The following is a 13991-nucleotide window of genomic DNA, read 5'->3' as shown; positions in this document are numbered from 1 at the left end:
GCAGGATTTTAATAATTTATATGAACAGGTTTAATATAACATGGAATGCAAAAGATTAGAACCATTAATAAGCATCTAATTCTTCAACTTTAAAAAATAATTGAAATAAATAAAATCAAAACAAGATAGTGATCAGAATAATAGTACCATTATAATCACATTAAATATAAAAGCTTCCATCAGTATTTTAACAATGTGGCAATTATAGTACCATACATTTTTAAATATCACTCAAATTTTATAATCTGTCCATGTTTCATAAAAATGTTTGACAGAAGAAAGGTTTCAGATACCCATGAAAAGAGAAACTGGGATATGCCTAGAGTTGCTAGTTCACTATTAAAAAGGTACTTTAACTTGGGTTCAATCACTAGTACCACACACAATTCCACAAAAGCGTACCTTGGATGGCCTGTTTTATTTGCCCTTGGGCAAATTTATTGTTTTACAGTAAGACAGGTGGTACTTGATCTCCATAAGAACAGTATGAACTTTTACTGAAACATTTAAACTACTGTACTTAAAATCTTGTCACATTTTATAAGCTAATTTTTCTTTCTTTACAATGTTGACAAAGTTGTTTGCCAACATTAAGATGGACAAACTTAGTTCTAAGTAATTTATCCAACTTCCTATAATATGTGAGAAATGATACACCTCTAGGTTTATTTAGATGTTTCTTTGAAACAAAATATTTAATTTTGTGAATGTATACTTTTTAAAAATGAGCAGCAAAGACAGCATACCTATAACTCCTTACTACCCATACTCTTGACTATCAAGAAATGAAGCCAAACTTTAGAAAAATACAATGCAAGAAAAGATTCAAGTTAAAAATATATTCCTTTGGTTAAAAATCATCCCCTTTGATAATATTCATTTGTAATCTAAACTCACAGACTGTCCCACCATCTTAAAGTAATCTTCTAAATGTCATTAAACTTGTAGTAGTCCAATGTTTTTTCAGTCCAGCATTATGGAGGTCACTGGGTTGCAGTAACAAAAATGTTTTTTTATTCTAGGAAGAATGAAGTGCTGTAGCATTAGATCCTCTCAAGATTTTTACTGTAGAAACCTCCGACACATGTAGTTTTCTTCAGATACTGTATATCCAAACTTCTTGTAGAAACCAACATTTTCTGGTAGACATTCAAGAGTGATCTTATAACAGTTCAGTTTCTTGCTTAGCAAAGTAAGAGTTGATAATAACCTAAAATTTTAAAAAGGGAAAGTGAGGAGACAGCATTTATTAAAATGAATTTCAATAACAATGTGAATTGATGTTACAGAAAAATAAAACTTCGGTCTTTATTAGAAATAGGTATAAATATGATCATAGCATATTTATAAAGTCAATAAGCATTTAAATCACCAAAGCATTTTTACTTAGTTTCAAAAACTTTATCTAGTAACCTCCAGCTCATTAGTAAACAAGATAAATTACCCTAAACTCTTTAAAGGGACTTATTCATGTTAACACTGAAGACTATCAACTATCAACTTGTGTAAAAATATGGCCAAAATTATTTAGTAAAAGGTCTTTGTTATAAATCTATTCAAAGTAATTGGTAGTATACAGCCTTCTAATTTTGTTTGTTTGTGGTACTGGAGATGGAACCCAAGGGTTGCCCATATGAATGTACTCTTAACACTAACCTTCATCCCTAGCCCCATTAATAATTTTTAAATCAACATAGGTTTAATAACAGATGTACACAAAGCAAAAGAGTATACATCTTTACAAATCCTTAAAAGAGACATTCTTTTAAAATGTAATGTGATCTAGCCAGGTGTAATGGTGTACACCTGTAATCCCAGCTAGTGGAGAGGCTGACACAGGAAGATCTCAAGTTTGAGGCTAACCTCATGTTAGATTCTGGCTCAACAGAAAATTTGAGAAGGTCTGGTGTATAGTTCAGTGCATGTGACCCTGGATTCAATCCCTAATACTAAAAAAAAAAAAAAAAAAAAAGTGACTATTGGTAACAGTATGCTTTCAGTTTTCAAACTCTGAAACTATTTAATATTTTTGTCATTAAATTCAATTCCAAGCTATACAATAAAAATTAATTCAGAATTAATGTAGCCCAAAAAGAACTTCAAAAAGGAAAAAAAAAATTAACAGGCATTTTAGCAAGAAATGAAATGAAACGAGTATCCAGCTTACCCAGAGTTACCTTCTTCGTTTACTTACAATTTGCCAAGCTGCTTTCCTCTGCATTCATCACTAACAACAACATCTTCTACTCTTCCTCTCTGAAAAGTAGTTTACAGTGTTTAGGACTACTCATCCAGTTTTGTTTTCAGATAAACCAAGTGATAGCTGGTAAGAATTTATTGATAATGTTTTGTAAACTTGAACTTCATAAGAACCAAAATGCATTTTTTTAACTTATTACCATAGAGGAAATAAAAAGAATCAACTTTTAGTTTAATCATTTTCTGGTTATATCCCCAATCTCCCCCACTCCATGTATTAAAGCAAATCTCAGAATCTGTATCACCAAAAACAAATCTTTCCATAAACACAGTACATCCATCATTCTACTCTGCTCAATAAAAATTTGTTTCAGATAGACAAGTAAAATTTTATCAGTTTCTAGTGGCTTAACCCCCACCCCCAAATTCATAAAGCACGTGATACATCCCATGTGTTCTTATTTTCATTTTCATTGGGTTTCTTATATATTTATTATATCATGTGAATTTTATGAGAATTGGAAGACAAACATAGTATTCTGCAATCTTTACTAACAAGAAAATAATAAGAAATTTCTGCTAATGCAGTACAAAGTATTATTTTTGGAAAAAAACATTAGGGATTTTAAACATTACTCCTGAATTTAATGAAACCCAGTTTTTCTATGACTATGTCAAATCTAAAACCTTTATATAACAAGTTTAGTAAGCAGTTAATACACTTAATGTTTTCTTTCATTTATAATCCTCAGAAACACACCAGGAAATTGCTTATTGCTAAACGATTTCTAAGAAAACAATGAAAAGCAGTAAGAAAACATTTGTCTAGCAGAAATTCAAAGTCATTTTTGCTAGAAAACACCCATTTTACTCACAAGCATTAATGTGAGCACATACCTTAGCACAGGAATGGATGAATTTATGTTCTATTATCAGAGTTGCTGTAGCAACAATCTGTCCTACAGTCACATCTTCCACAACTGTAACATAATAATCCCCAGATTTCTTCATATGCTCAAAAGATTCTGTAGAAATTGGAAAAAAAAAAGAGTGTTACATGGTAGACTTATTTTATTAGGTGCCATAAAAATACTAAGATTGGATGATTTATTATTAAATACTTAAAGCTATTTTACCATAGTAATTTATATTCCATATCTAAAAGCATATTATCCAAACAATCAAAGAGTTGAAATATCAACAGTCAATATTAATTGGACTATGGTGCATACATTTAAAATAATCTGCTAGCAAAATATAGTTAAGATTGACAGTTATTTTAGATTAATAGTACTTAAAATACAAATTGTATATGTTGCTATTTTTATGACTAATTAAAACTTCAATACTTTATTCAATATGTACTCAACAGATATTCAAACTTTGCAGATTTTAAGAAGAATGTGTATTCTGTAATTTCAAAATTTAACAAATTTTTTATTTTCCTTTTGTGATTTCAACTATTTCATAATTACATACTTGCTCTTTTAGATGTTTTGAAACCATCTTAAAAGTAAGTGAAAAATGTCTCCGTTTCCAAGTAGTTTTTCCAAAGTCACTCCCCTTAAGTGATTATTAATGCTTATATTGCTGAAAAAAGAATTTCTCAATGAATCTGATATGCATGCAAAGAGAAATTCAGAAGTTAAAAACCAAACCTAATAGGTCTTGTACTGTTTATTTGTACAGAGAGGTAGTGGGAAGAAGAAATACATAAATGAGAATTGGAAAATGTTGACCTTCATTTTTACCAGAGTCAGAATACAAAACAAACTTACCTACTAAAAGGAATAAAGAATTGTAGGAAACAGGAAGGGCAGTGTTGGGAGTACTGGATGAAGTTGAAGTTCTGGTCCTTTCCTTACTAATAACTATCTGTGGTCTTGAGTAAGACACTGGATCTCTCTGGATATCCATTTTCTCAAAAGCTGGGATGGGGATGCATGTACAAGATCCTAGGCTCAATCCCCAGCACCAAAAAAAAAAAAAAAAGCTGGGGTCGGGGTAGTGGGCTAGACTAACGGATACCTGCCAACCTTGAAATTCAATATAAGAACAAAAGTACATATGCTCTTGAGTTTTGAGGGTGGGGGAAGGTTGGTAATGAAATTTCTGTGAATAATCTAATCATATGGAAGGAAATACTACAATAAATTAAAAGTCTTTTGATCTGCACCCTGCACTTTTGTAAATGTAGGTATTTAGCAAAACAAGGTAGTTACTATATTTGGATTCTACAACAAGTTAAACATTAAAATAAAAATAGCTAATCTATTACTTCCAGCTGTTTGAACAAAAACAAGCAGGCACTGAACAGTGCTCTAAACAAAAATAAAATCTTACTTCCCTTTAATTTTATTCAGGAAACAGAGGCTATAGTACTTACTCATAAACTGTTCAGGGTTGACAACTCCAGTCTCTGTTAGCTGACCCAGTACCTTAAAAAACCCTTGTTTGAAGACCAGATTTCAAATCATGAGGAAAGGCAAAATATGAAAAGAAGTAATATGTTAAGTTGTTGTGAATATGGGCAATCATTTTTTCAAATTTTCCATAATCATCACTTAACTATTATTTCTTGAATCATACAATAAAGGTAATAAAATATTTGAACAACATTTTTGCCTGCGCAAAATTTTTGGAATAGTACAAACTACGTATATTTTTTCGACATAATCTTTGTTAAATTCAGCACAAGGAATGCCAACTTTTCCTAAGTTTCTTACTATGAACAGATATAAAACATTTATCAAAATATAAATAATATAACGTTGACTACAATTTTAAAGATTCGTAATTTTATTATATCTAATATTAAAAGTACACTTAGAACTTTGAGAGTCTTTTCTAGACTCAATAATTACTTTGACCAAAATTATGTTTCTTCAGGTTTCTTACCCAGAAGTAAACTGAGAAGTAAAATGCTGACTTTTGATTAACAAGGTTTAAGTTAGTTTGAAGAATTTAGATGTTAATAAAAGAAGTATATAGAGGGGCTGGGGATGTGGCTCAAGCCGTAGCACGCTCGCCTGGCATGCGTGCGTCCCGGGTTCAATCCTCAGCACCACATACAAACAAAGATGTTGTGTCCACTGAAAACTAAAAAAATAAAGAAAATATTTAAAAAATTCTCTCTCTCTTTAAAAAAAAAAAGAAGTATTTAGAGCCAGGAAGAGTGGCGCATCCCAGCAGCTCGGCTCCGGAGGCCAAAGCAGGAGGGTCATGAGTTCAAAACCAGCATCAGCAACTTAGTGAGGCCCTAAGAAACTTAAAGAGAGATTGTCTCAAAATAAAAAATATAAAAAAAGGGCCAGGGATGTAACTCAGTGGCTAAGTGTCCCTGGGTTCAATCCCTAGTATCCCTGCCACACCCAAAAAAATAAGTACATAGAAACAGACAACCTTTTCAACTTAACCAAGGAAAATTATCTGTACTTTCATTTCCCATCTGGCTTCTTAAAAAGACCTAATGTTGTTATAATAGTATTGTGAAATAGTTCAAATGACTTTAATATAATAGTGCTCCTTCCAAAAAGACTTTTCAAACAAATATGCAATTATCAATAATTGGAAGGAGCACTGTTATGTTAAAGTCATTTGAACTATTTCACAGAACTATTTAGTCTTAGCCATGATAGACATGTATATTTCATTATAGAGTGAAAATACATTTATCATAAACATATATTAGTCAAAATTGAATTTTCCAGTCACTAAAAAATGAAGTCTAAAAATAATCCTAAAGACAAATATTTTTAAAATTTATCAGTGTCATGTTTATAAAGAAAACAGAAGGCCAACTATAATTCTAACCAGGATTTCCTCACGGAGTGATTCCATACCTCTATTTAAGTCAGCAGTGCAAAGAGGCCTCAAAACCAAACCTTCTCCGGGATGTGTTGGAGAAATGGCTGGAGAAAATGTTGCTGTATTCTGACTCCAGTCCACTTCTTTGAGTAGACTTGGGTCAAACATTGGCGTTTCATCAGGTTTCATCTTTCCAGTAAGGTCTAAAATAAAAATTTAAATGTTAAGGCATTTTGATTACTAAAAGAAAATTATTATGGTTGATGATAAAATTAATGAAGCATTCTATAACAGTTATACAAGCTATTTTGCTTTAGCCTACCAAGAATCTAATTTCAAATGCCCCAACTACAGATCGATCTCTTGGTCTCTCGATGTGTGTGTGTGTGTGTGTGTGTGGGTGTATTTTTACATCATGCTTTGTTGGGCTTGTTGATGCGTGTCTGTATTCCTAGGAACTCTGGTGGCTGAGACAGAATGATCAAAAGTTCAAAGTCAGCCTGGCAACTTAGCAAGACCCTATTTCAAAAAAAAAAAAAACGACTGGGATAGAGCTCAATGGTATAGTGCCCCTGCGTTAAATCCCCAGTAAAACACACACACACACACACACACACACACACACACATCATGCTTACTATCAGAAAGTGGGATTGTTAAGTGTAAAGACTTATTGAGCATATCACTTTTTTATATTAATCATGATGAACGCTAATTACTGAATTATTTTGTGTTCATTAGCAATACTGGTCTTAGCTATGACAGATAAGACACTAAAGATAAATTTTGTTTTCATAACAGATTTTCTAAAAATCTGTAACATAAGTTACTCAGCTGCATCTATGCAGTTTAAGAATAGCCAGTGTTTTCATGCTATTGAAAAATGACCAATTATGGTATTTCCCTTGCTTTTTTGAACATTCAGAAATGGGCAGATTCTCACTAGTGATCTAATAAAACTAAGACTAAATAATAGATAAAACAGTAGGGAAAGATGAAAATTTTTATGAAGTATAAAATGAGGTGGGAGGAGCACTTCAATAGAGTACAGAGCTGCTCAAAGAAATAGGATCTTCCTGCTCATCCAGGGACTAAGTAAAATCCTCCAACTTTCATTTCTAGAACTATACCCTTTCAATTCTATTCCTATAAAGAAACATTTATTGAAAGAGCAATTTTCTCATAAATACCTATTTTATAAGTCACAACATGCTTTATGGCAAATAGACTTAACTTTTCTTATTAAATTTCTGCCTGTGTGACCACTCTATGTAACTATACAGGTAATGCTGCAGGTTAGTATAGGCTTTGGGAAGTTAGTGTTGTGTAATAACAGAATTCAATACTTCCTCAGCACCTACTTCATGCCAGGCACTCTTCAAGGGACTTGACGTATTACTAAGTCATTTGCTTCAAAAATCCTACAGACTAGGTGTTGTTATCTCCATTTCAACAGATGAAGAAATAAAGGTACAGTGATATTAAATATCTTGCCTGAGGTCACAAAATTTAGGAAGACAGGGCTTAAACCTGGACATGGAAACAAGTGGACTTGTTAATTCAAATGTCAACTGTGATCTTGGTTAAGGTAATTAAGCTCTTAGAATCGTGTTTCCTCATTTGTAAAATACAGATGAAATTACACAAATTTGAAAAGAATTATTATATGCAAGCAAGCACTTAAAATATGTGGCGTACCACAAAAAAGCAAGATACATTCTAATTAGTAATAAATTTAAAATTCATTTTACAAGTTCTTTTTGCCTTTAATTCATGATTTAGGCACTGCTGGATACAGGGACTATAAAAAGAATGACAAGTTGTTGTGTTTATATTAAGCCAAAAGTTACTCTTCTTGGATAGGAAAAAATTAAAATGTATTTTATTACATAGAATACTAAGCATTTTTCCCCCTCACAATTCAGATCAAGTTGTGCTGTAACACTATACCTAAGTTGAACAATATTGAAGAAAGAATGTAAACTGTGATGATTAAAACTCTCATATCAAATTAATAAGCTTACCATCCATCCTAAACAGGTTTTTCATAGGCATACATTTTAGTATTTGTCCCTGGTAGTTGGACCATTGAAGCTGCTGTATAAAATCTCATGTGAAAGATGGGCAAAAAATATTTTTTTTTTCAGGTATGCAGATCTGCTGGTGTCCAACTAATATGCTGGGAAAAGTAAATTTTTTTTAGTTCCTCAAGGTAATACCCTATTAAAACATTTGATCGTGTTATTTCACATATAAAAGCATGACATTTAAAGAAACCTCAAAAGGGAATTTAGATAAATATTAACAAAACTTCAAGGGATTTACTAGATTCCCTTTTCCCTTAAAGTTGCCAGAATTTATAATAAAATGTTGACTGGAAGCTACACAAAAAGGGTTACTAATTTCATGAGGAAATTACACAGAAGAATTAGTCTGTGAAGCCTTTAATGAATTTAATCAGTAAATATTTATAGTTCTGTGATTTTTCTCTAACCAGATGGTCCTGTTCTATGAGTGATAAAGCACTACTAGCTGACCCTTGCATACTTGGTATTTGTTAACTCTTTATTTATTTAAAAAAGATAAATAAGAGAGAGAGAGAACTTTCTAATATTTTTTTTTAGTTTTCGATGGACACAACATCTTTATTTTTATGTGGTGCTGAAGATCAAACCTAGCAGCCCTGCGCATGCCAGGCAAGCGGGCTAACTGCTTGAGCCACATCCCCAGCCCTTGTTAACTCTTTAAAACACAATCAATGATACATAATGATTTTATCCCTCTTTTACATACAAGGAAGCAGGCACAGTAATTTGCTCAAGATACCAGTGCCAATAAGCAACACAATTTAGAATTCAAAACAAAGCAATAGGGCAGCTTCACAGGCCCTGGATCTATATGGTGCACAGGGGCCCAGCACTTGGTTTAATACTCTGCTGCTACTACTTTGAAATTTTTAAGAATTTTTTTTTAACAAGTGCCCTGCATTTTAATTTTGCACAGGTCCCTACAAATTATATGGCAAGTCCTGCTAGGCAGAATGACTTCAGACTCTTAACTATTCCACTGAAGATAAAGTAGATGAAGTAAAGGAATTTCCTTCTTTATTGTGCATGGTCAATCAGTACTTGGTTACCTTTACTTTGGAAAATGAGAATTTCAGACCAATCTGTTTCAAAATAAAAAGGACTGGCAATGTAGCTCAGTGATAGAACACCTTGGGTTCAATCCTTGGTACCGAAAGAACTAAATAGGTAATTTTAATTGGCTTAAAAAATAAATATTTTAGCATTTTAAGGTACCCACAGATACTCAAAACTAAGAAATTTCACTAAAGGTGAAAGCTGAATCTTATCATCATTAATGGCCTTATATTATTTTTAATTTTTAAAAGTAAACCCTGGAACTTCCAGATAGCTGAATATGTGAAGGCTCCTGGAAAGTGGTGGGTTCAGAGAGGGCATGAAAGTTCTGCACACCTTCCCACATACCTCACCCTAAACAACTCTAAATCTGTATCCTTTGTAATATCCTTTATAATAAACCAGTAAATAACTGCTGAAGAAGCTGGGTATCCCTGAGACAGGCCATTCTCATGGCAAAGGTCAGAAATTCAAAGGGGCAAGCAGGAGAAAAAAAAAAGGCAATTCTTAAAAGTCTCCACAACTAGCTATGAACAAAGTCAAAAAGTGGGAAAGTCACTCTTTCTACAATGAAACTGTACTAAGGAAGAAGGGAGATGGAAGAATTGAAAACAAATGACTCTACCACAATTTGCCAATAATAATTTTTTGCTTAAGCAATTTAAATTTATTCATTCTAATTAGTTAGACATGTCAGCAGAATGCATTTTGATTTATAGTACACAAATGGAGCACAAATTTTTATTTCTCTGCTTGTACACAAAGTAAAGTCACACCACTTGTGTCATCATACATGAACTTGGGTAATGATGTCCATCTCATTCCACCATCTTTACTACCCCCATTCCCCCTCCTTCCCTGCTTAAGAAATTTTAATTCCATATGTAACACTAGCTACTAAATAAATAATACAGTGATTGATTGATCCAGCTGAAAGTATAAGAACCAAAAATCTTTATATAATTTAATTAAGATTTACAACATGGAGCAAAAGAGGAAGAACCCTCTTTCTGGTCAGGAAACTATGAAGATGAGATTTATGTATTCAGCCTCCTCAAGAACCTAATTGTATAGTCAGAAGACTGTAATCCCAGCGGCTCTGGAGGCTGAGGCAGGAGGATCTCGTGTTCAAAGCCAGCCTCAGCAAAAGCAAGGCGCTAAGCAACTCAGTGAGACCCTATCTCTAAATAAAATACAAAACAGTGCTAGGGATGTGGCTAGGTGGTTGAGTGCCCAAATTCAATCCATCCCCACTTCCAAAACAAACAAAAAACAGAACTATAGAAAATAGTAGACATGTGGAGACTGAAAAAGTTATAATGGTTTTAAGATTCTTCACCCTGTTGTAACTTAATCCACCTTTACTTCTGTACTTCTTGAAGTTTGGTTATGTGGGAAAAAAAATCCCTTAAAAAAGGAAAAAGCAAAAAACCCTAAGCCCCCTTAAATATTCCTCAAGAAACTTTTCTGTTTAACTGCTAAATTAGCATGCATTTACAAGGCCACAATTGCCTAGCCTAACCCAGTAAGTATCTGATGAATGAATAACGAATAATGAATGACGTTAAGACTTAACTGGAGATCATATTTCAAGGGAAAAACATTTCTACACTGTCACAAGCGATATCACAAAAATCATACATCAAATTCATTTTTACTACTATTGAGAAACTTTCATTAATTTGAGTACTTTTAGACACAATTTCAATAAGATGGTTTCCCAGCCTCTATATCAGATTAGAATACAAATGGGCAGGAGTTGCTCCTAGAAGCAATTGAGAGCAACAAGTAATGGACACTGGACATGAAGATTTACAAAGAACATTTGCTGATAAAAGCGCGCAAATGCACCAATTTACAAAAGTATTTTTTGATAGCATTAAATCTCTAACATCTAGACATTATTTCCAGTCGACTGATGAGGAAGCTGGAGCACAAAGAAGTTTCAAGACTTGCTTCACTGTAATAAGTAAACTGGAACTAGAATCCTGTTTCCCATGTTGAGCGCTACAATAAAGTAAGTACCAAATGGTACTGACTGGTAGTTATTTCCCCTATTCATCAAATCCCGTCTAAAACATGTAAATGATTTCCTGAGACCTATTCTGGATTCATTTCGAGTGATTAGCCCAACAAAATGAATCTCATAATTGCCCTTTCAATTTTATGTGAAATTTTTTAAGAGTTCGGCTTACATAAACACCAGCTAGTACAATAGAAATCACATAATACTCGCTGTTTCTAGGGGCAGAAGCCCTGAGAAAAGACACAAAGGATACCCCTCTCTTCCCGGGGAAGGCCCCCTGATGTAGTCGGTGATCTTCAGAGCGATCAGGAGAGTGTCCTCAATGGTTCCCACCACTATGGGATACCCCAGGAAAGGACGCGAGAAGGGAGAGTGGGTCCGTTGGCTGCAGAAACGGAGAGCAAGGGTCTCCATCTCCCACGCCAAAGCCCGAGAGTGGAGTTAGTTCGACCCCAGTCCCAGTTTCTGCTCTGCCAGGCCAGGACCCCTGAATGGCGTGACCGTTGGCCATCATCCTTAACCTCTGCTCCCGGAGCGCGTCGGTTCAACTTCCTGGGAACCGCGCTCCACACCGCCAAGTGCACACAGCTGGCGAAGATAAACAGCCCAAACAGAACCCCTTCGGGGCCTAGCCCTCCTCGGCTTTCGGTAAACCTGAAGACGAGTTCCCGACGCCCTCAGGACACCGGGCCCCTTCTCACCTGCAGAGGCCCAACCGTTGGTGCTCCTCCTCGCACGCGTGGGACTCTCCTCCACCCAGCTACACGGCACCGGATCCGGATCCGGCTTCAGCGCCAGCCCCACCTCCTCCTGCACCGCCCGCGCCAGAGCCGGGAACCGCAACCCAAACGTGGCAGGGCCAACGCCTCCTCCTTCACCAGCAGCTCACGCAGCGCCGCGCACAGGCGGACGCCGGCGGAGGCCGGGGAGCCACCCGTGGGGATGGGGTGGGGCGGAGCCTGCCGAGAGGCGTGGCCAGGAGGGCCGGCGCTGGGCGAGGCACGCGGCGCGTCAGGGCGGGGCGTCGGTGCGGGACGCCCAAGCCTTCCTTTCCAGTGTACTTACCCTTGGTTCTTTGCCGCCTTATTGGCGGCGTCACTGTCTCGGTTTTCCCGGAAATAAGTCTACGTAGGAGCCGGCTAAGCAGCGTTAAGTGGTGACCGGCTTGGCCTCTTGTCCTTTTAGTTAGTCCCTTGTTGCCTATTTCTCACGATGAGTCCATTAGGACTTGGATTACTCATGGACAGCTCATAGCTCCTCATTCCCAGGTTTTTGACTCATGGTTTCTGCCTTCTTGAAACTATGAGTTGGGGCCTCTGCGTTCTAGTCCATTGGAACCGTCGCTTTATTTTTTTCTCAGAACCTTTTAGGATGAACACGAGGTTGGCACTGTGATTTTCAACTGCAATGATTTGCCTCCTGGGATACATTGGCAATGCCTGGAGCGTTTTCAACCTCTTATCTGGAAGGGGAGAGTTGGTGCTGGCATCTCTGGATGGTGGAGGGCAGAGAAGAATAGAGGCCAGGATGGCTGCTGTACTTCTTAGGATACATAGGACAGCACCCTGCAACAAAGTCTCTGGCCTGAAATGTCAGTGCTGCTGAGGTTGAGAAACCCTGATGAGGATAAGAAAAGTCTTTTTCCTCCGAGCTCCCATTCCAAAGTGTCCTTTTTATAGATTAGGAAACAGGTTCTGAGACATTAAGCAATTTACAAGTCACATAGCTTAGTAACTCTTACTTATTGAAATTACAGAGTACTCTTTTAAGGAAAAGTGTTCAAAGAGTTAACACCATAGATATTCAGTCAGAAATTGTTTTTGGCTCACTTGTGAGATTTAAATTTAGGTTATTGATTCGTGAATTCTCACAGCTTCAGAAATCAATGAGACTGATGGCCCCCAAATTTATGTATTTATCCTATTTTCCCTCCATAAATATAAAAGAATATATAAGGCATAAAGAAATAAAAAGTCATGTACACACTACTCATCTTAAACATATAATAGCCCATTTTCTTTTTTTATTCTTTTTATATATACATGACACTTAAATGTATTTTGACATACATACATATGTACATGGAGTATAACTTATTCTAATTAGGATCTCATTCTTGTGGTTGAACATGATGTGGAGTTACATTGGTCATGTATTTATATATAAAAATAGGAAAGTTATGTTTGATTTATTCTGTCTTCTATTTCTGTCCCTCCTCCCTTTCCCTCATTCCCCTTTGTCCAATCCAATGAAGTTCTGCACCCACCCCTGCCTTATTGTGTATTAACATCTGCATATCAGAGAGAATTTTTGGCCTTTTGGTTTAGGGGATTGGCTTTTTCCACTTAGCATGATAGTCTCCAGTTCCATCCATTTACCAGCAAATGCCATAATTTCATTCTTCCTTATGGGTGAGTTATATTCCATTGTGTATATATACCACATTTTCTTTCTTTCTTCCATTCATCTTTTGAAGGACCCCTAGGTTAGTTCCATAGTTTAACTATTGTGAATTAAGTTGCTATAGACATTGATGTGGCTTTGTCACTATAAGTATGCTGATTTTAAGTCCTTTGGGAATATAATGAGAAGTGGGATAAATAGGTCAAATGGTGGTTCCATGCCAAGTTTTCTGAGGAATCTCCATACTGAATAGCCCCATTTTCTTATCAGTGGGGTAGGCCTGTAATCCCATGACTTTGGAGATGGAGGCAGGAGTATGGCAGGTTCAAGGCCAGCCTCAGCAACTTAGCAAGACCCTGTCTCAAAAAATTATTTAATTTTTTTTTTTTTTTTTTTTTGGTAAAAAAGCTCTG

General features: G+C 35.6%; 1 protein-coding gene across 2 annotated transcripts; it reads right to left on the bottom strand.

Moving 5' to 3' along the window:
• Positions 1 to 931: 931 nt before the first annotated feature.
• Gnpnat1 (glucosamine-phosphate N-acetyltransferase 1) lies at positions 932 to 12295 on the bottom strand. Of its 2 annotated transcripts, none has more exons than XM_071608041.1 (6): positions 12241 to 12295; positions 6042 to 6209; positions 4586 to 4648; positions 3097 to 3224; positions 2195 to 2256; positions 932 to 1210 (listed from the first exon to the last, which is right to left on the bottom strand). In XM_071608041.1, exons 2-6 carry the CDS (start codon positions 6193 to 6195, stop codon positions 1063 to 1065), a joined length of 555 nt encoding a protein of 184 aa, XP_071464142.1. In that variant the 5' UTR covers positions 6196 to 6209; positions 12241 to 12295; the 3' UTR covers positions 932 to 1062. The 2 variants fall into 2 exon arrangements, with proteins under 2 accessions (XP_071464142.1, XP_027785660.1); XM_027929859.2 differs by lacking the exon at positions 12241 to 12295 and adding an exon at positions 11877 to 12089.
• Between the last annotated feature and the right edge of the window lie 1696 nt (positions 12296 to 13991).

This window comes from Marmota flaviventris, chromosome 2 (assembly GCF_047511675.1).
Source record: "Marmota flaviventris isolate mMarFla1 chromosome 2, mMarFla1.hap1, whole genome shotgun sequence".
Classification (NCBI taxonomy): domain Eukaryota; kingdom Metazoa; phylum Chordata; class Mammalia; order Rodentia; family Sciuridae; genus Marmota; species Marmota flaviventris.
The sequence above is the reverse complement of the archived record's forward strand: the minus strand, read 5'-3'. Positions and strand labels throughout refer to the sequence as shown.

Excerpts from the sequence above, each read along its gene's own strand:
- Gnpnat1 (XM_071608041.1), bottom strand. The coding sequence starts at position 6,195 with ATGAAACCTGATGAAACGCCAATGTTTGACCCAAGTCTACTCAAAGAA. Across the intron at positions 4,649-6,041 it reads CACTGCTGACTTAAATAGAG|GGTTTTTTAAGGTACTGGGT; the intron begins GTATGGAATCAC and ends TCTTCAAACAAG. Across the intron at positions 2,257-3,096 it reads TCATCCATTCCTGTGCTAAG|AGAGGAAGAGTAGAAGATGT; the intron begins GTATGTGCTCAC and ends ACTACTTTTCAG.